The sequence below is a fragment of the Kogia breviceps genome, chromosome 19 (assembly GCF_026419965.1).
Source record: "Kogia breviceps isolate mKogBre1 chromosome 19, mKogBre1 haplotype 1, whole genome shotgun sequence".
Taxonomy (NCBI): Eukaryota; Metazoa; Chordata; class Mammalia; order Artiodactyla; family Physeteridae; genus Kogia; species Kogia breviceps.
In genome coordinates, this window is record NC_081328.1 from 55,844,931 (window position 1) to 55,864,273 (window position 19,343).

General features: G+C 44.5%; 1 protein-coding gene and 1 long non-coding RNA gene across 8 annotated transcripts in view; one reads left to right on the forward strand and one right to left on the reverse strand.

The window, feature by feature from the left end:
• Positions 1–3,365, forward strand: part of ABCA6 (ATP binding cassette subfamily A member 6) — a 60,404-nt gene extending 57,039 nt beyond the window's left edge. For all 5 annotated transcript variants that reach the window (XR_010838171.1, XM_067021158.1, XM_067021159.1 and 2 more), the window contains 2 exons: positions 2,929–2,984; positions 3,119–3,365. Coding sequence is in view for 4 of the 5 variants with exons in the window: in XM_067021158.1 (XP_066877259.1) it covers positions 2,929–2,984; positions 3,119–3,220 (158 nt within the window). In the remaining variant the exon portion in view is untranslated. The remainder of the gene's footprint in view (positions 1–2,928; positions 2,985–3,118) is intronic.
• The window catches only part of LOC136793201 (uncharacterized), a 175,333-nt gene that overhangs the window by 40,779 nt on the left and 115,211 nt on the right, over positions 1–19,343 (reverse strand). For all 3 annotated transcript variants that reach the window (XR_010838176.1, XR_010838177.1, XR_010838175.1), the window contains exon 2: positions 7,400–7,724. This is a non-coding gene — a long non-coding RNA (uncharacterized lncRNA). The remainder of the gene's footprint in view (positions 1–7,399; positions 7,725–19,343) is intronic.

Consider the following 19,343-nt stretch of genomic DNA (forward strand, 5'->3'; position numbering starts at 1 on the left):
TCCATTCATCTGCAGATGGACACTTAGGTTGCTTCCATATCTTGGCTACTTTAAATTATGCTGTTATGAACACTGGGGTGCATGGATCTTTTCAAATTGCTGTTTTTGTTTTCTTTGGATATATGCCCAGGAGTAGGATTGCTGGATCATATGGTAGCCCTAGTTTTAGTTTTTTGAGGAGCCTCCATACTGTTCTCCATAGTGGCTGCACCAATTTACATTCCCACCAACAGTGCAAGAGGGTTCCTTTTTCTCCACACCCTCTCCAGCATTTGTTATTTGGGGTCTTTTTGATGATACCCATTCTGACAAGTGTGAGGTGATATTGATGATTAGTGATGTTGAGTATCTTTTCATATGCCTGTGACCATCTGTATGTCTACTTTGGAAAATGTCTATTCAAGTCTTCTGCCTATTTTTTAATCAAGCTGTTTGTTTGGGTTTTTTTGGTTTTATATAAGCTGTTTATATATTTTAGATTTTAACCCCTTTTCAGTCATATCAAGAAGACCCCAAATAGCCAAAGCAATCTTAAGAAAAACGGAGCTAGAGGAATCAGGCTCCCTGACTTCAGACTATACTACAAGGCCAAAGTAATCAAGACAGTATGGTACTGGCACAAAACCAGAAATATAGATCAATGGAACAGGATAGAAAACCCAGAGATAAACCCACGCACCTATGGTCACCTAATCTATGACAAAGGAGGCAAGGATATACAATGGAGAAAAGACAGTCTCTTCAATAAGTGGTGCTGAGAAAACTGGACAGCTACCATGTAAAAGAATGAAATTAGAACACTCCTTAACACCATACAAAAATAAACTCAAAATGGATTAAAGACCTAAATGTAAGACCAGACACTATAAAACTCTTAGAGGAAAATATAGGAAAAACACTCTTTGACATAAATCACAGCAAGATCTTTTTTGACCCACCTCCTAGAGTAATGAAGATAAAAACAAAAATAAACAAATGGGACCTATGAAACTTAAAAGCTTTTGCACAGCAAAGAAAACCATAAATGAAATGAAAAGACAGCCCTCAGAATGGGAGAAAATATTTGCAAACGAAGCAACTGACAAGGGATTAATCTCCCAAATATACAAACAGCTCATGCAGCTCAATATCAAAAAAACAAACAACGCAATCAAAAAAAAAAAGGATGGAAGACCTAAATAGACATTTCTCCAAAGAAGACATACAGATGGCCAAGAGGTACATGAAAAGATGCTCAGTATCACTAATTATTAGAGAAATGCTGATCAAAATTACAATGACAGGCTTCCCTGGTGGTGCAGTGGTTAAGAATCCTCCTGCCAATGCAGGGGACATGGGTTCGAGCCCTGGTCCAGGAAGATCCCACATGCCGCGGAGCAACTAAGCCCATGTGCCACAACTACTGAGCCTGCACTCTAGAGCCCACGAGCCACAGCTACTGAGCCTGCATGCCACAACTACAGAAGCCCATGAGCCCATTCTCCACAACAAGAGAAACCACTGCAATGAGAAGTCCATGCACCGCAACAAAGAGTAGCCCCTGCTCGCCGCAACTAGAGAAAGCCCACGTGCAGCAATGAAGACCCAATGCAGCCAAAATAATATAATTAATAAATAATTTTTTTTAAGTTTAAAAAAAAACCTACAAGGAAATATCACCTCACACCAGTCAGAATTGCCAGCATCAAAAAATCTACAAACATGGGCTTCTCTGGTGGCGCAGTGGTTGAGAATCCGCCTGCCAATGCAGGAGACACGGGTTCGTGCCCTGGTCCGGGAAGATCCCACATGCCGCGGAGCGGCTAGGCCTGTGAGCCATGGCCGCTGGGCCTGCGCGTCCGGAGCCTGTGCTCCGCAACGGGAGAGGCCATAGCAGTGAGAGGCCCGCATACCGCAAAAAAGAAAAAAAAATCTACAAACAATAAATGCTGGAGAGGGTGTGTGGAGGAAAGGGAACCCTCTTACACTGTTGGTGGGAATGTAAATGGATACAGCCACTATGGAGAGCAGTACAGAGGTTCCTTAAAGAACTAAAAATAGAGTTACCGTATGACCCAGCAATCCCAATACTGGGCATATACCGTGAGAAAACCATAATTCAAAAAGACATGCACCCCAATGTTCATTGAAGCACTGTTTGCAATAGCCAGGACACAGAAGCAACCTAAATTTCCATAGATGGATGAACGCATAAAGAAGGTGTGGTACGTATATACAATGGAATATTACTCAGTATATACAATGGAATATTACTCAGTATATACAATGGAATATTACTCAGCCTTAAAAAGGAACGAAATAGGGTCATTTGTAGAGACATGGATGGACTTAGAGACTGTCATACAGAGTGAAGTAAGTCAGAAAGAGAAAAACAAATATCGTATATTAATGCATATATGTGGAATCTAGAAAAATGGTACAAATAAACCTATTTGCAGGACAGGAATAGAGATGCATGCATGTAGACACGGAGGGGGGGAGGGGGTATGAATTGGGAGATTGGGAATGACATATATACACTGCTGTGTGTAAAATAGTTAGCTAGTGGGAACCTGCTGTATAGCACAGGGAGGTCAGCTCACTGCTCTGTGGTGACCTAGGTGGGAAGGATTGTGGGGGGGGGGTCCAAGGGGTAGGGGATGTATGTATATGTACAGCTGATTCACTTCGTTGTACAGCAGAAACTAATACAACATTGTAAAGCAACTATACCCCAATAAAAAAACAATAAATAATTATATCAACAAAAAATATGTATTTATATCGATGCTGTGACTTTTCACTACTACATTCTTTCACTAAGCATCTGTTCATTCGGCTCTATATTCCATTCATATCAGTTATTGGCAGTTTTGTTTCGGATGACTTTGAAAAGATGGTTGGTAATAAATGCATTGTAAGCATCTACTGCTAGTCTCTCTTTTTCAGTGAAACATAACTTTAACCTGGAAGGATACAGCCTCTCTCAGTGCACCTTGGAACAGGTGAGTCAACCTGTATGGCTTAGTATCATCCCTGTAAATTTCACACGAAAGTAGCATGCATGCTTTCTGTTTATTTAGAAGAGACAATCAACAGCTTGCTAATTCTTTGTGCTCCTTCTCTGGCTCCTGTTTAGGTGTCCTTAGAGCTTTCCAAGGAGCAGGAGCTGGGAAATTTTGATGAAGAGGTTGATACAACCATGAGATGGAAACTCCTTCCTCAGTCAGAAGACCCTTGAAACCTCAAGCCTAATCATTCTTTGTTGATGTCTTACAAGCTTATATCATATGTAATAATTAGCGTGTATAATTTAAAAATTATTAACATCAATATTAGGTATATTTTGTATATTTAGTCAATAAATGAATAAATTTTAAAAATTATTCTTCCCCTTTAACTTTTGGATGGTAGAAGATCTATGATAAAGGCAATACAAAGCATTAGTAAAGATACCTGAAGAGCCACGCATAGGGTGTTGTGAAAATAAAGCCACACATTTGGAAGTTTTTTTTTTTTTTTTTTTTTTTTTTTGCGGTGCACGGGCCTTTCGCTGTCGCGGTCTCTCCCGCCATGGAGCGCAGGCCCCGGACGCACAGGCCCAGTGGCCATGGCTCACGGGCCCAGCCGCTCCGCGGCACGTGGGATCTTCCCGGACCAGGGCACGAACCCGCGTCCCCTGCATCGGCAGGCAGACTCTCAACCACTGCGCCACCAGGGAAGCCCATATCATCAATTTTTTTTTGTCAACTCTATTTTATGAGAGGAGAGATGATGGCAAAGAGTATGGTTAAAATTTTGGGGTTGGGCTTCCCTGGTGGCGCAGTGGTTGGGAGTCCACCTGACGATGCAGGGGACACAGGTTCGTGCCCTGGTCCGGGAAGATCCCTTTAAAAAAAAAAAAATTGGGGGGTTTTCCTTCAAGATTTATCACAGGGACAAATTTGTCCAGTGGTCTATGAGCCAGAAAACAAAAGAGAAATACACAATCTTCTGCTGTGTTTCTAATTACAAATGAAAGCCTTTTGTTGACAACACTTATGGAAATAACAACACAAAATTAGCCACGTACTATTATTTAAATGCCGTGGCATATGGGAAAAGCATTTTTGCTTTGCTTCTTATTCTCATTTGCATTCTGAGTGTTTCAACTGCCATAGATTTAAGTTCTACAAAGATGAAGCACTAGACGTTTTATTAAGTCTCTTTCTCTCTGCTCTTACCTTTTCTTCACCCTCTTGTCTACCCTTTCTTCTTCTAACTCTGTCTGTACATTGTGAAACACCCCGGCTGGCTAGGCTTCCTGTTCTCTCTTTCCTCTGGCCCTCATTGTAGGCCATTCCTGACCCATCTCTTCCTAATGTTATTCGATGCCCACCCCCAACATGACTCAAGCAGCCGCTCTGACTCTTGGAGTGATATTAACATATTTGTTTTGAAATGAGGGAGAAAGGATAGGAAAAAAAAGTGGCAGAAGCTGTTGACTTTCCTATAAATGTTTCCATAAAACATTTAGTATTTTCTTCGATGCCTCATCTGAGTCTCAAAAATATCAATCACGGATAACAAACGAAATTCCTTACTTATTGTATGAGGACTAGTTCAAGATCCTGCCCAGCAATGGCACATGAATCCACTTTCTTTGTACCTGGTCCCTGGGATCTCTGTGTTGAGCTTAGAATTCAGTACTTGGCACATTTCTTCCAGCCTGGACATTTTAGGTCGATGTTTGGTATTGCTTGCTGATTTCCTGCAGCTGTTGGTAACATTTTTAGACTTTAGAGATAAATCGTCAAAAGGTAGGGCTTCCTCTCACCTCTGAATTACCCACTTTGCAGTGCAGAGTCCAGGCGCCCACGTGCTATCGTTGCATAAGCTGACGTCTCTGGCACATTTCGAGCCCTAGAAAATGTCACACGGGCAGTGGGAAACGTACCTCTGGCGGGGGTCACTCCAGGAAAGCTGCCAGGGTGGGTGATCAACCAGCCAGGACTGCCCCAAACCGGGTGTTCCCAGGACTTAGGACTTCACGTGTTTTTTTTTTTTTTTTTTTTTTTTGCGGTATGCGGGCCTCTCACTGTTGTGGCCTCTCCCGTTGCGGAGCACAGGCTCCGGATGCGCAGGCCTAGCAGCCATGCCTCACGGGCTTAGTTGCTCCGCGGCATGTGGGATCTTCCCGGACCGGGGCACGAACCCGTGTCTCCTGCATCGGCAGGCGGATTCTCAACCACTGTGCCACCAGGGAAGCCCGGACTTCACGTTTTGAAAGTGGAAAAGCCCCAGGCACACCAGGACAAATCTGTGCTGACTCAGTCAACGGGGAGTGTCCCAGTCTGTACCCCGGGTGGGACACAACTGCCCCGTTTCCGGTCATGTGTCATCCTTGTCAAACATATTTCCATCTCCGCATATGAGCTCTGCTGGTCATCTACCCTCTCCTTCCGCAGGCGTTAAAATCCTCCGACCCGAACACAGGTCTGAACTAGGATGCTGACTGGGATGGGCGGGGAAGACCGTCTACTTAAACAGCTGCCGTGTAGACCTCATTCGCTCAACTGTGGGCGAAGCATCTCTTGCCAACACTGTTGGCCCTCGTTGCCGTCTGAGAGGCAGGCTTTGCAACGCTGGCTGTCGACCCTGTTGTTCAGCTCCCAAGCACAGGAGGCATGACTTGCAATCCCAGTCGCAGCCTCGAGCTGCCGGTAACCCCCCTCCTGAAGGCAAGCTTTGGGGAGCCAAGACGGCGCCAGCCCAGCTTCCTTCCCGGTGTCCCAGCACGTGACCCACAGAAACGGCATATTTGACAGAAAAGGGATGGCCGTGCAGCCGCCCCCCCACTGCTCATCTTTGCTGAAGATTCTCTCTCGAGGACCCTCTCATTCTCGGCTTTAATGAGGGGAGGGGACAGCAGAAGCTCCTCCCCACAAACCCTACATTTCTCACCTGGCCAATGACAGCATCCTTCCTCTCTCAGCTCGGTGGTGGGGCTGGTTCTGCTATCTGTTTGGACTCTTGGCAGCAGTTTAGGGTATTTATGGGTCCATTTTTTGATCTGTTTGCTTGTGCCGAGTTCCAGCCAGGCCTCCACAGCTGACACTTTCGCTCCAAGAATTGCTGATGCCCACGTTGGAACATTCCATGAACGACTAGACACGCAGCTTGAGAGGATGAAACCTGACTTCCTGGGCACCATCGTGGCTACTGGAAGAGGGTGCTCCTCCCATTACCTGCAAATCTGTGTCTCCCCAACCCGATATCCGGCTTCATATGTCCTCTGCTTATTGCTTTCTGATGACGTCTGTCTTCCTCCCCTACACCCTCCCTTCCGGCTGAAGACCTTCCCCTTTGGGAGCCGCCTGCCCACTCGTCCGGACTGTACGACCATCTTTTGGCCTTATTCTGCTATAGGGTGGCATTTTCACGGTGACGTAGGAGCGTGACAGTATGACTGTCTCCAGCGCAGGACTTGCTGCTTCACACCCGGGCCGCCCCTTCTCCCTCCTCCTCCTCTCCTCATTCTCCACGATCCGTGCTGAAGGAGGCGTCCCTGACTCCTTGGGGGGGGTTCAGCCCCGTCCTCTGGGCTCCTGCTGCACTTGACACACCGGGAGGACAGTTGAGCTTCTCAGTTTCTCCCTGTCCCTCTCGGTTGACTATCCGATTTCTGCAAACGCCAGAGTCTCTCACTCCATGGACGTGGAGGGAACGTGGAACCAAATGGTCCTCATTTAAAAGAAAGGGGTTTGCTGTGTACGTTAGATTTGTCATCGAGAAAGTCCGTTTTAGGAAAAGCGTAAGGAAGAAACACGACTGATGCACAGGGGACGGTCCTGTTCTGTTCTTTGAAGCCTTAGTGAGGAGGGTGAGTCATTGCGTTGCACATTTTGCAAATAAGGCAACTAAAGGTCAAAGAGGGAAGGTCGTTAGCTCATGAGTGCGTGAGCTTGAGATGAAGAGGGCTGGCTGGCTCCAAAGGCTGGAAGGCTGGATCTTTCGACTACGTGTTTTGAAAAAATAAAGGGGAGGGAAGGAAGGAAGGAAGGAAGGAAGGAAGGGGAAAGGAGGGAGGGGAGGGGAGGAAGGGGAAGAAAGGAAGGAAAGGAAAAGAAAGAAAAGCAAAAGCAAGAAAAAGCAAAGTCTATATGCCTGTATATTTTGCCCTGGCTTGGCTGATATAAGAATCCAAAAAAAAATGTGGACTGGGCAAGGACCGTCACCCGCTGGCCACACGCACTCTGCAGGAGATGCTGGTAGATCTCCATCCCCAGGCAGGGCTGTGGAGGTATCCTCCTCACACACTGACATTCATGACCCGGGATGCATGGGAGCCATGAGACGGGTACCAGTGTCCCCTCTAGACACCTGCACATACTTCCAACCACAGAGACGAAGCTTAACCCAGCCCAGCCTGCCCACTTACTCCTTCAGATGACTGTCAAGGTCCACAGGACGGTGCTCACAAGCCGAGGTGGCCTTCACCTTCTCCAGCTTCCGTCCGGCTTGGTTTCCTGCCATCTGGGCACGGGCAGCTGCTGAAACGTTGGCGGGGACCTCTGCGCTTTTCCAGGGCGCTGCAGGGGAGCCGACGCGGGGCTGGGCCGCCCCCCGAGTCCTGCACAGATGAGGCTCAGCCGGCAGACAGTTCGTGGCTGATTGGAACACTTCCTCTTCTGTAACTGTTTGGTTGGTAAATAATGGGGTTTCTGGTCACCAGTATTTGCTTACACAAGGCCAAACATCGTCCTCTGTCAAGGGCAGAAAAAAGAAGAGAGCACTTTATAAACTAGAGAGTAAGGTGAATACCTAAGGAATTAGTGCGTAAGAGGTCAGGCTGTGACTTCCGATTTCAGACTCCCCGACCCGCGCATTTCCTCCCTGGGCAACTGGGTCAAGTTCCCGGTGGGCCAGCCTCAGTTTCCTCGTGCATCACAGATGATGAATGAGTCCCTGCCTTCTAACTCAGTCACAGCGATTCAGTGAGCTACGGGCCGGAAGTCCTGTTGTTAAGCATGTACTTTGGCCCCCAGTAAGCATCTCCAGAAGCCGCCTTCACTACCCACTGGGGGGACGATTCATGGCAATTCAGACACTTGAAGCTTTTACCCTGGAAACATCGTTACCACGGACACACTGCAAAGACGCTACCGCTCACCAACTGCCGCGGGTCTATTTTTTCGTTGTCAGGTGCTTTTTTTTTTTTTTTTGCGGTATGTGGGCCTCTCACTGTTGTGGCCTCTCACGTTGCGGAGCACAGGCTCCGGACGCGCAGGCGCAGCGGCCATGGCTCACGGGCTTAGTTGCTCCGCGGCACGTGGGATCTTCCCGGACCAGGGCACGAACCCGTGTCTCCTGCATCGGCAGGCGGATTCTCAACCACTGCGCCACCAGGGAAGCCCATTGTCAGGTGCTTTTAATTAGTTTTGATTTCATTTAATAACTATTAGAGTTAAATGGAGGAAAATAGAGTCCGAAAAAGGGAGGAAAGCATTTCAAGCTGTATTTAATCAGGTGGACAAATTATAAACATTAAACTTGGCTGCATGCGGCTTGAGAGCAGTGAATTGTAGCACAGGATCTAAAATTCCAAAGATAAAAGAAACTTATATGAAGATTACCTGACTACCTGTGACTAATGTATTTTTTTTAAATGACAATTGGGGTCAAAGATCTAATCTGATCTGCATAGAATAGATCTTGGGCTTTGTTTTTCAGACAGCCTGGAAAGGGGATTTTGGTACTACGAGTGCTCCAGGGGGAACGAAATGCTGGTTGGTAACACAGAAATTCAGATTCGCTTCCTCTCGGTGATAGTATGGGTCTCTGTTTACATTTTTATCTATGAGTATATCCTATTCCTAAATAATGTGCTCCATGCTCAGAGCATGCTTTTTCTTCAGTACCTCACTTCTTGGAAGAGGGTTAGGGGGTGAATGTGCGTTTTAGCCCAAAGTGCTATCATGTTTAGCCTTCACTGGAGAAGAACGGAACTGTTATTCCTGCTGCTTTACGTCCCAAAGGGCAGGGGTCGCGACCTCTGGCCTCCATGTTGGCATCCAGGACCAGAGGCTGTCTTACAGCACCTCGAATAAAGATAATGAATAACTTGAAAAAGAACAGATACGTGTATATGTATAACTGAATCACTTTGCTGTACACCTGAAACTTACACGACACTGTAAATCAACTATAGTCCAATATAAAATTTTAAAATTATTTAAAAAGATAATGAACACTTATTCCACAGCAGTGGTTTCCTGAAGCTGCAATTCTGGGTTTTCTACCAGGAACCCAGAACTGTAATCAGAATACATGCCACTCCGACATTTGTTGTCTTTCAACCCCTTGCAGTGAACAAACAAGTGAGGGATAAATAGGGTGGGAAAAAAGTTTCTGCGCCAAAGGGACAAGTTTTCAGAGTGACAGGGGCTTCCTTTGCTTTATCTGAAAACCATCTCTGGCCCCTCATTCTATTACGTCCTTTGCATCCAGTATTTCAGGCCAGAGTGAGCTCACGGGCTGCTCACAAGAGGCTGGCCACAGGTGTCCTGGACACTGTCCTACAGCGAGGCGTTTGCTCGAGTGCCACCGGACACGGGCACACGAGGCCACACAAACACAGCCTCGGCTCTCTCCACACCAAGGGAACAAGCAGTCCCTTCTCGGAGGAGGTTACATCCTTAGGACTGGCATTTGGTGACAGACGGGCAGTCTTCATTACATGGAAACCCAACTCCTGTCACCCCGAGGGGTTACCCAGCATTCCATTCCGGACTGTCGACACGGGCCAGGACAATCCACGCTTGTTTCATACGAAACACAGTGACTCCGAGCAACAAATAACCCCTTAACCTAATTCAAAGGGTCTGTTGTCTGTGTGGGACTTTTTGGCCCAAACCTCAGGGTCAAGGGGGCTTCACATTTTAAATGTTCTCCAATGGCAGTTCTTTTGCCAAGAGAGATAAAGGGAGCGTGTCACAAATATTGATCCTAGTTCAACCTTTGGACACTTAATATTGAATCTAAAAGTGGAGAGATGGTTCCAAAAAGGAGGCACCTCGTGAAAGTGCTACAGAACCTGGCTTTTCATTAGGGGGTAAAAAAAAATAATAATAATAAAAGTGTATCCATTGCCAAGTAGGAATAAAAACTCTCCATGCTTCTCATTTTAATCTTGGAATCACCTTTGTGGAAAGCATGGAATTTTTAGCATTTCACGGGGTCCGGTATGTCTCATATTTCTGAGCCTATGGCATACAGGAAAAAAAGAGAGACACTTTCTAGAGGAAATTGGACCTCCCTGAAACTGTCCCTGAACTGACCCTGTCATCACATTATCCATTTTCAGACCCAGAACTCAATGTTGCAAGATCCCTGGAAGCAAAATTCCATTAACCAAGTGCTGTTACAGCCAAAATCTCCTTCTGTCTAAAAGATGTCTCCACCTTAGTCAATGCCCCCCGCCAAAGGGACATAATCTGAAGCCTCAGAATTTTATACAGAAAAGCTATATGGTCATTTAAGAGTCTCTTGGGGTTTGTTAGAATGCGGTTCTCTCCATAACAGTTGGCATTCAAATCACGGCTCCAGCTACACATAATCGCAACTGGAATTAAGTAGTCAGTTTCCTGATTTGGAAGTTGTATAATTGCCAAGACTTTACTGGGCCTTTTCCAACATGAAAGTATAAGACAAGAGGATATTCACATGCAAAAGAATGAAACTGAACCCCTACCTCATACCATATGCAAACATTAACTCAAAATGGATCCAAAAAGTAAATGTAGGAGTGAAAACTATAAAACTCTTTAAAAGGAACATAGACGCACTTCTTGGTGACCTCGAATTAGGCAACAGTTTCTTAGATATTACACCAAAACACAAGCAAACAAGGAAAAATGGATAAATTGGACTTCAAAATTTAAAATATTTCTGTGTCAAAAGACACTATCAAGAAAGGAAAAAGATAACCCACAGAGTAGGCGAAAAATTTTGCAAATCAAACATGGCCAGGATCAGTACACAAAACATATATTTAAAAAATCTGGCAGGGCTTCCCTGGTGGCGCAGTGGTTGAGAGTCCACCTGCCGATTCAGGGGACGCGGGTTCGTGCCCCAGTCCGGGAAGATCCCACGTGCCACGGAGCAGCTAGGCCCGTGAGCCATGGCCGCTGAGCCTGCACATCCGGAGCCTGTGCTCTGCAACGGGAGAGACCACAGCAGTGAGAGGCCCAAAAAAAATCTTGTAATCAACCTAAAAAGATAAATAACTCAATTTAAAGATAGGAAAAGATTTGAATAGACATTTCTCTAAACAAGATAAACAGATGGCCTATAAGCACATAAAAAGATGCTCAACATTATTAGGTATTAGGGAAATGCAAATCAAAACCACAACGAGATACCACTTTATACCCACTAGGACGTCTGCAATTAAAAAGGAAAAAAAAAAGAGGAAAGAAAAACACAAAATAACAAGTGTTGGTGATGATGTGGAGATACTGGAACCCTCATACATTCCTGGTCAGAAAGCAAAATGGTTTAGTGTCGTGGGAGTTCGTTATTTCCTCAAAAATGTTACACACAGAGCTACCATAGGACCCAGTAATTCCACTTCCAGGAGTAGAGATTTGAAAATGTATGTTCAGAAGGGGAGCGAGAAGATGGCAGAAGAGTAAGACGCGGGGATCACCTTCCTCCTCACAGAGACATCAGAACTACATCTACACGTGGAACAGCTCCTACAGAACACCCACCGAACGCTGGCAGAAGACCTCAGACCTCCCAAAAGGCAAGAAAGTCCCCACGTACCTGGGTAGGGCAAAAGAAAAGAGAATAAACAGAAACAAAGAATAGGGACTGGACCTGCACCAGTGGGAGGGAGCCGTGAAGGAGGAAAGGTTTCCACACACTAGAAGCCCCTTCGCGGGCGGAGACTGCGGGTGGCGGAGGGGGAACCTCCGGAGCCGCGGAGGAGAGCTCGGCCACAGGGTGCGGAGGACAAAGCAGAGAGATTCCCACAGAGGATCGGTGCCGACCTGCACTCACCAGCCCGAGAGGCTCGTCTGCTCCCCCGCCGCGGCGGGCGGGGCTGGGAGCTGAGGCTCGGGCGGATCCCACGGAAAGGTCTGGAGCTGGCAGAGTGAAAACAGCCTGAAGGGGTTAGTGCGCCACGGCTGGCCGGGAGGGAGTCCGGGAAGAGTCTGGAGCTGCCAAAGAGGCAAGAGACTTTTTCTGGCCCCTTTGTTTCCTTGTGCACGAGGAGAGGGGATTAAGTGGGCCGCCTAAAAGAGCTTCAGGGACAGGCGTGGAGCTACTGAAGAGACAAGAGACTTTTTCTTGCCTCTTCGCTTCCTGGGGCGCGAGGAGAGGGAATTAAGGGCACCGCGTAAAGGAGCTCCAGAAATGGGCGCGAGCTGCGGCTGTCGGTGCGGACAACAGAGACGAGTGTGGGACGCTAGGGTTGCTACTGTCGCCACCAAGAGGCCTGTGTGCGAGCGCAGGTCACTCTCCACACCGGCCCTCCCGGGAGCCCGTGCAGCCCGTCACTGCCGGGGTCCCGGGATCCAGACCAGCTTCCCCGGGAGAAAGCGCGGTGCGCGTCAGGCCGGTGCAGCGTCACGCCACCCTCTGCCGCCGCGGACTCGCCCCACATCCGTGCGCCCCCCCCCCGCCCCCGCCTGAGTGAGCCAGAGACCACGAATCAGCTGCCCCGTTAACGCTGCTCCTTTGACCCCGCCCTCTCTGAGCGAAGGGCAGACGCCCTCGGACGACCTTCGCGCAGAGGCGGGGCCAGGTGCAGGGCTGAGCCCCAGGAGCTGTGCGAACAAAGAGAGGGGGAGGTCCCTCCCAGCAGCCTCAGAAACAGCGGGTTAAAGCTCCACAGTCAGCTTGAAGTGCCCTGCATCTGTGGAAAACCTGAATAGACAGCGAAATACCCCAGGTTGAGGAGGTGGACTTTGGGAGCAAGATATACTATTATTTTCCCCTTTTTTCTTTTTGTGAGTATGTATGTGGGTGCTGCTGTGTGAGATTTTTGTCTGTGTAGCTTTGTTTTCACCATTTGTCCTGGGGTTAGACCGACCCTTTTTTTTTTTTTTGGTCTTTTTTTTTTTTATAATAGAAATTTTTCTTCTTAATAATTATTTTGTTATTTTAATACTGTATTTTACCCTACTTTATTTTGTCTTCTCCCCTTTCTTTCTTCCTTTCTTCCCTCCTTTCTTTCCTATTTCCCTCCTTCCTTCCTCCCTCCCTTCCTTTCTTCCTCCCTCCCTTCCTTTCTTTATTCCCTCCTTCCTCCCTCCCTTCCTTCCTTCCTTCCCTCCCTTCCTCCTTTCTTCCTTCCTTTCTTGCCTTTCTATTTTTTTCTCCCTTTTGTTTTGAGCTGTGTGGATTAAAGGCTCTTGGCACTCCAGCCAGGTGTCAAGGCTGTGTCTCTGAGGTGGGAGAACTAACCTCAGGACACTGGTCCACAAGAGACCTCTCAGCTCCACGTAATATCAAACGGCGAAAATCTCCCAGAGATCTCCATCTCAACACCAAGACCCAGCTTCACTCAAGGACCAGCAACGAACAGTGCTGGACACCCTATACCCAACAAAGAGCGAGACAGGTCTACAGCCCCATCCATTAGCAGAGAGGCTGCCTAGAATCACAGTAAGGCTACCGACATCCCCATACACGCCCCCAGACGTGGACCTGCCCACCAGGGAGACGGGATCCAGCCTCATCCACCAGAACAGGGGCACTGGTCCCCCCAACCAGGAAACCTGCTCAACCCACTGAACCAACCTCAGCCACTGGGGACAGCCACCAAAAATAGATAGAAATACGAACCTGTAGCCTGCAAAAGGGAGACCCCAAACACAGTAAGATAAGCAAATGAGAAGACAGAAAAACACACAGCAGATGAAGGAACAAGATAAAAACACACCAGACCTAACAAATGAAGAGGTAATAGCCAATCTACCTGAAAGAGAATTTAGAATAATGATGGTGAAGATGATGCAAAATCTTGGAAATAGAATAGACAAATTGCAAGAAACAGTTAACAAGGACCTAGAAGAAATAAAGAGGAAGCAAGTAACGATGAGCAACACAATAAATGAAATGAAAAATACTCTAGATGGGATCAATAGCAGAATAACTGAGGCAGAAGGACGGATAAGTGACCTGGAAGATAAAATAGTGGAAATAACTACTGCAGAGCAGAATAAAGAAAAAAGAATGAAAAGAACTGAGGACAGTCTCAGAGATCTCTGGGACAACATTAAACGCACAACATTCGAATCATAGGGGTCCCAGAAGAAGAAGAGAAAAAGAAAGGGACTGAGAAAATATTTGAAGAGATTATAGTTGAAAACTTCCCTAATATAGGAAAAGAAATAGTCAATCAAGTCCAGGAAGCACAGAGAGTCCCATACAGGATAAACCCAAGAATAAACACGCCGAGACACATAATAATCAAACTGTCAAAAATTAAATACAAAGAAAACATATTAAAAGCAGCAAAGGGGCTTCCCTGGTGGCGCAGTGATTGAGAATCCGCCTGCCGATGCAGGGGACACGGGTTCGTGCCCCGGTCCGGGAAGATCCCACATGCCGCGGAGCGGCTGGACCCGTGAGCCATGGCCGCTGAGCCTGCGCGTCTGGAGCCTGTGCTCCGCAACGGGAGAGGCCACAACAGTGAGAGGCCCGCGTACCGGGAAAAAAAAAAAAAAAAAAAAAAAAGGCAGCAAGGGGAAAACAACAAATAACACACAAGGGAATCCCCATAAGGCTAACATCTGATCTTTCAGCAGAAACTCTACAAGCCAGAAGGGAGTGGCAGGACATATTTAAAGTGATGAAGGAAAAAAACCTACAACCAAGATGACTCTACCCAGCAAGGATCTCATTCAGATTTGATGGAGAAATTAAAACCTTTACAGACAAGCAAAAGCTGAGAGAGTTCAGCACCACCAAACCAGCTTTACAACAAATGCTAAAGGAACTTCTCTAAGCAAGAAACATAAGAGAAGGAAAAGACCTACAAGAACAACCCGAAACAATTAAGTAAATGGTAATAGGAACGCACATATCAATAATTACCTTAAATGTAAATGGATTAAATGCTCCCACCAAAAGACACAGACTGGCTGAATGGATACAAAAACAGGACCCATATATATGCTGTCTACAAGAGACCCACTTCAGACCTAGGGACACTTACAGGCTGAAAGTGAGGGGATGGAAAAAGATATTCCATGCAAATGGAAATCAGAAGAAAGCTGGAGTAGCAATTCTCATATCAGACAAAATAGACTTTAAAATAAAAACTATTACAAGAGACAAAGAAGGACACTACATAATGATCAAGGGATCGATCCATGAAGAAGATATAACAATTGTAAATATTTATGCACTCAACATAGGCGCACCTCAATACATAAGGCAAATACTAACAGCCATAAAAGGGGAAATCGACAGTAACACAATCATAGTAGGGGACTTTAACACCCCACTGTCACCAATGGACAGATCATCCAAAATGAAAATAAATAAGGAAACACAAGCTTTAAATGATACATTATACAAGATGGATTTACTTGATATTTATAGGACATTCCATCCAAAAACAACAGAATACACATTTTTCTCAAGTGCCCATGGAACATTCTCCAGGATAGATCATATCTTGGGTCACAAATCCAGCCTTGGCAAATTTAAGAAAATTGAAATCGTATCAAGTATCTTTTCTGACCACAACGCTATGAGACTAGATATCAATGACAGGAAAAGATCTGTAAAAAATACAAACACATGGAGGCTAAACAATACACTACTTAATAACGAAGTGATCACTGAAGAGATCAAAGAGGAAATCAAAAAGTACTTAGAAACAAATGACAATGGAGACACGAGGACCCAAAACCTATGGGATACAGCAAAAGCAGTTCTAAGAGGGAAGTTTATAGCAATACAATCATACCTTAAGAAACAGGAAGCATCTCGAATAAACAACTTAACTTTGCACCTAAAGCAATTAGAGAACGAAGAACAAAAAAAACCCCAAATTTAGCAGAAGGAAAGAAATCATAAAGATCAAATCAGAAATAAATGAAAAAGAAATGAAGGAAACAATAGCAAAGATCAATAAAAGTAAAAGCTGGTTCTTTGAGAAGATAAATAAAATTGATAAACCATTAGCCAGACTCATCAAGAAAAAAAGGGAGAAGACTCAAATCAATAGAATTAGAAATGAAAAAGGAGATTAACAACTGACTCTGCAGAAATACAAAAGATTATTAGAGATTACTACAAGCAACTCTATGCCAATAAAATGGACAACCTGGAAGAAATGGACAAATTCTTAGAAATGCACAACCTGCCAAGACTGAACCAGGAAGAAATAGAAAATATGAACAGACCAATCACAAGCACTGAAATTGAAACTGTGATTAAAAATCTTCCAACAAACAAAAGCCCAGGACCAGATGGCTTCACAGGCGAATTCTATTAAACATTTAGAGAAGAGCTAACACCTATCCTTCTCAAACTCTTCCAAAAGATAGCAGAGGGAGGAACACTCCCAAACTCATTCTATGAGGCCACCATCACCCTGATACCAAAACCAGACAAAGACGTCACAAAGAAAGAAAACTATAGGCCAATATCACTGATGAACATAGATGCAAAAATCCTCAACAAAATACTAACAAACAGAATCCAACAGCACATTAAAAGGATCATACACCATGATTAAGTGGGGTTTATTCCAGGAATGCAAGGATTCTTCAGTATACGCAAATCAATCAACGTGATACACCATATCAACAAACTGAAGGAGAAAAACCATATGATCATCTCAATAGATGCAGAGAAAGCTTTTGACAAAATTCAACACCCATTTATGATAAAAACCCTGCAGAAAGTAGGCATAGAGGGAACTTTCCTCAATATAATAAAGGCAATATATGACAAACCCACAGCCAGCATTGTTCTCAATGGTGAAAAACTGAAACCATTTCCACTAAGATCAGGAACAAGACAAGGTTGCCCACTCTCACCACTCTTATTCAACCTAGTTTTGGAAGTTCTAGCCACAGCAATTAGAGAAAATAAAGAAATAAAAGGAATCCAAATAGGAAAAGAAGAAGTAAAGCTGTCACTGTTTGCAGATGACATGATACTATACATAGAGAATACTAAGGATGCTACCAGAAAACTACTAGAACTAATCAATGAATTTGGTAAAGTAGCAGGATACAAAATTAATGCACAGAAATCTCTGGCATTCTTATACACTAATGATGAAAAATCTGAGAATGAAATTAAGAAAACACTCCCATTTACCACTGCAACAAAAAGAATAAAATATCTAGGAATAAACCTACCTAAGGAGACAAAAGACTTGTATGCAGAAAACTATAAGACACTGATGAAAGAAATTAAAGATGATACAAATAGGTGGAGAAATATACCATGCTCTTGGATTGGAAGAATCAACATTGTGAAAATGACTCTATTACCCAAAGCAATCTACAGATTCAATGCAATCCCTATCAAATTACCACTGGCATTTTTTACAGAACTAGAACAAAGAATTTCACAATTTGTATGGAAACACAAAAGACCCCGAATAGCCAAAGCAATCTTGAGAACGAAAAATGGAGCTGGAGGAATTAGGCTCCCTGACTTCAGACCCTACTACAAGGCTACAGTAATCAAGACAGTATGGTACTGGCACAAAAACAGAAATATAGATCAATGGAACAGGATAGAAAGCCCAGAGATAAACCCACACACATATGGTCACCTTATCTTTGATAAAGGAGGGAAGGAAACACAGTGGAGAAAAGACAGCCTCTTCAATAAGAGGTGCTGGGAAAACTGGACAGCTACCTGTAGAAGTATGAAATTAGAACACTCCCTAACACCATACACAAAAATAAACTCAAAATGGGTTAAAGACCTAAATGTAAGGCCAGACACTATCAAACTCTTAGAGGAAAACATAGGCAGAACACTCTATGACACCAATCACAGCAAGATCCTTTTTGACCCATCTCCTAGAGAAATGGAAATAAAAACAAAAATAAACAAATGGGATCTAATGAAACTTAAAAGCTTTTGCACAGCAAAGGATACCATAAACAAGACCAAAAGACAACCCTCAGAATGGGAGAAACTATTTGCAAATGAAGCAACTGACAAAGGATTAATATCCAAAATTTATAAGCAACTCATGCAGCTCAATAACAAAAAAACAAACAACCCAATCCAAAAATGGGCAGAAGAACTAAATAGACATTTCTCCAAAGAAGATATACAGATCACCAACAAACACATGAAAGAATGCTCAACATCATTAATCATTAGAGAAATGCAAATCAAAACTACAATGAGATATCATCTCACACCGGCCAGATTGGCCATCATCAAAAACTCTAGAAACAATAAATGCTGGAGAGGGTGTGGAAAAAAGGGAACCCTCTTGCACTGTTGGTGGGAATGTAAATTGATACAGCCACTATGGAGAACAGTATGGAGGTTCCTTAAAAAACTACAAATAGAACTACCATATGACCCAGCAATCCTACTACTGGGCATATACCCTGAGAAAACCATAATTCAAAAAGAGTCATGTACCAAAATGTTCATTGCAGCTCTATTTACAATAGCCAGGACATGGAAGCAACCTAAGTGTCCATCAACAGATGAATGGATAAGGAAGATGTGGCACATATATACAATGGAATATTACTCAGCCATAAAAAGAAATGAAACTGAGTTATTTGTAATGAGGTGGATAGACCTGGAATCTGTCATACAGAGTGAAGTAAGTCAGAAGGATAAAAACAAATACCGTATGCTAACACATATATATGGAATCTGAAAAAAAAAAATGTCATGAAGAGATTAGTGGTAGGATGGGAATAAAACACAGACCTACTAGAGCATGGACTTGAGGATATGGGGAGGGGGAAGGGTAAGCTGTGACGATGTGAGAGAGTGGCAGGGACATATACACACTACCAAATGTAAATTAGATAGCTAGTGGGAAGCTGCAGCATAGCACAGGGAGATCAGCTCTGTGCTTTGTGACCACCTAGAGGGGTGGGATAGGGAGGGTGGGAGGGAGGGTGACAAAAGAGGGAAGAGTTATGGGAACATATGTATATGTATACCTGATTCACTTTGTTGTAAAGGAGAAACTAACACACTATTGTAAAACAGTTATACTCAAATAAAGATGTTAAATAAATAAATAAATAAAATAAAATTCACTCTTTGGCTTTTGAAAAAAAAAGAAAAGAAAAAAAAGAAAATGTATGTTCAAACAAAACCTCGAACACAAATGGGCATAACAGCATTATTTATAA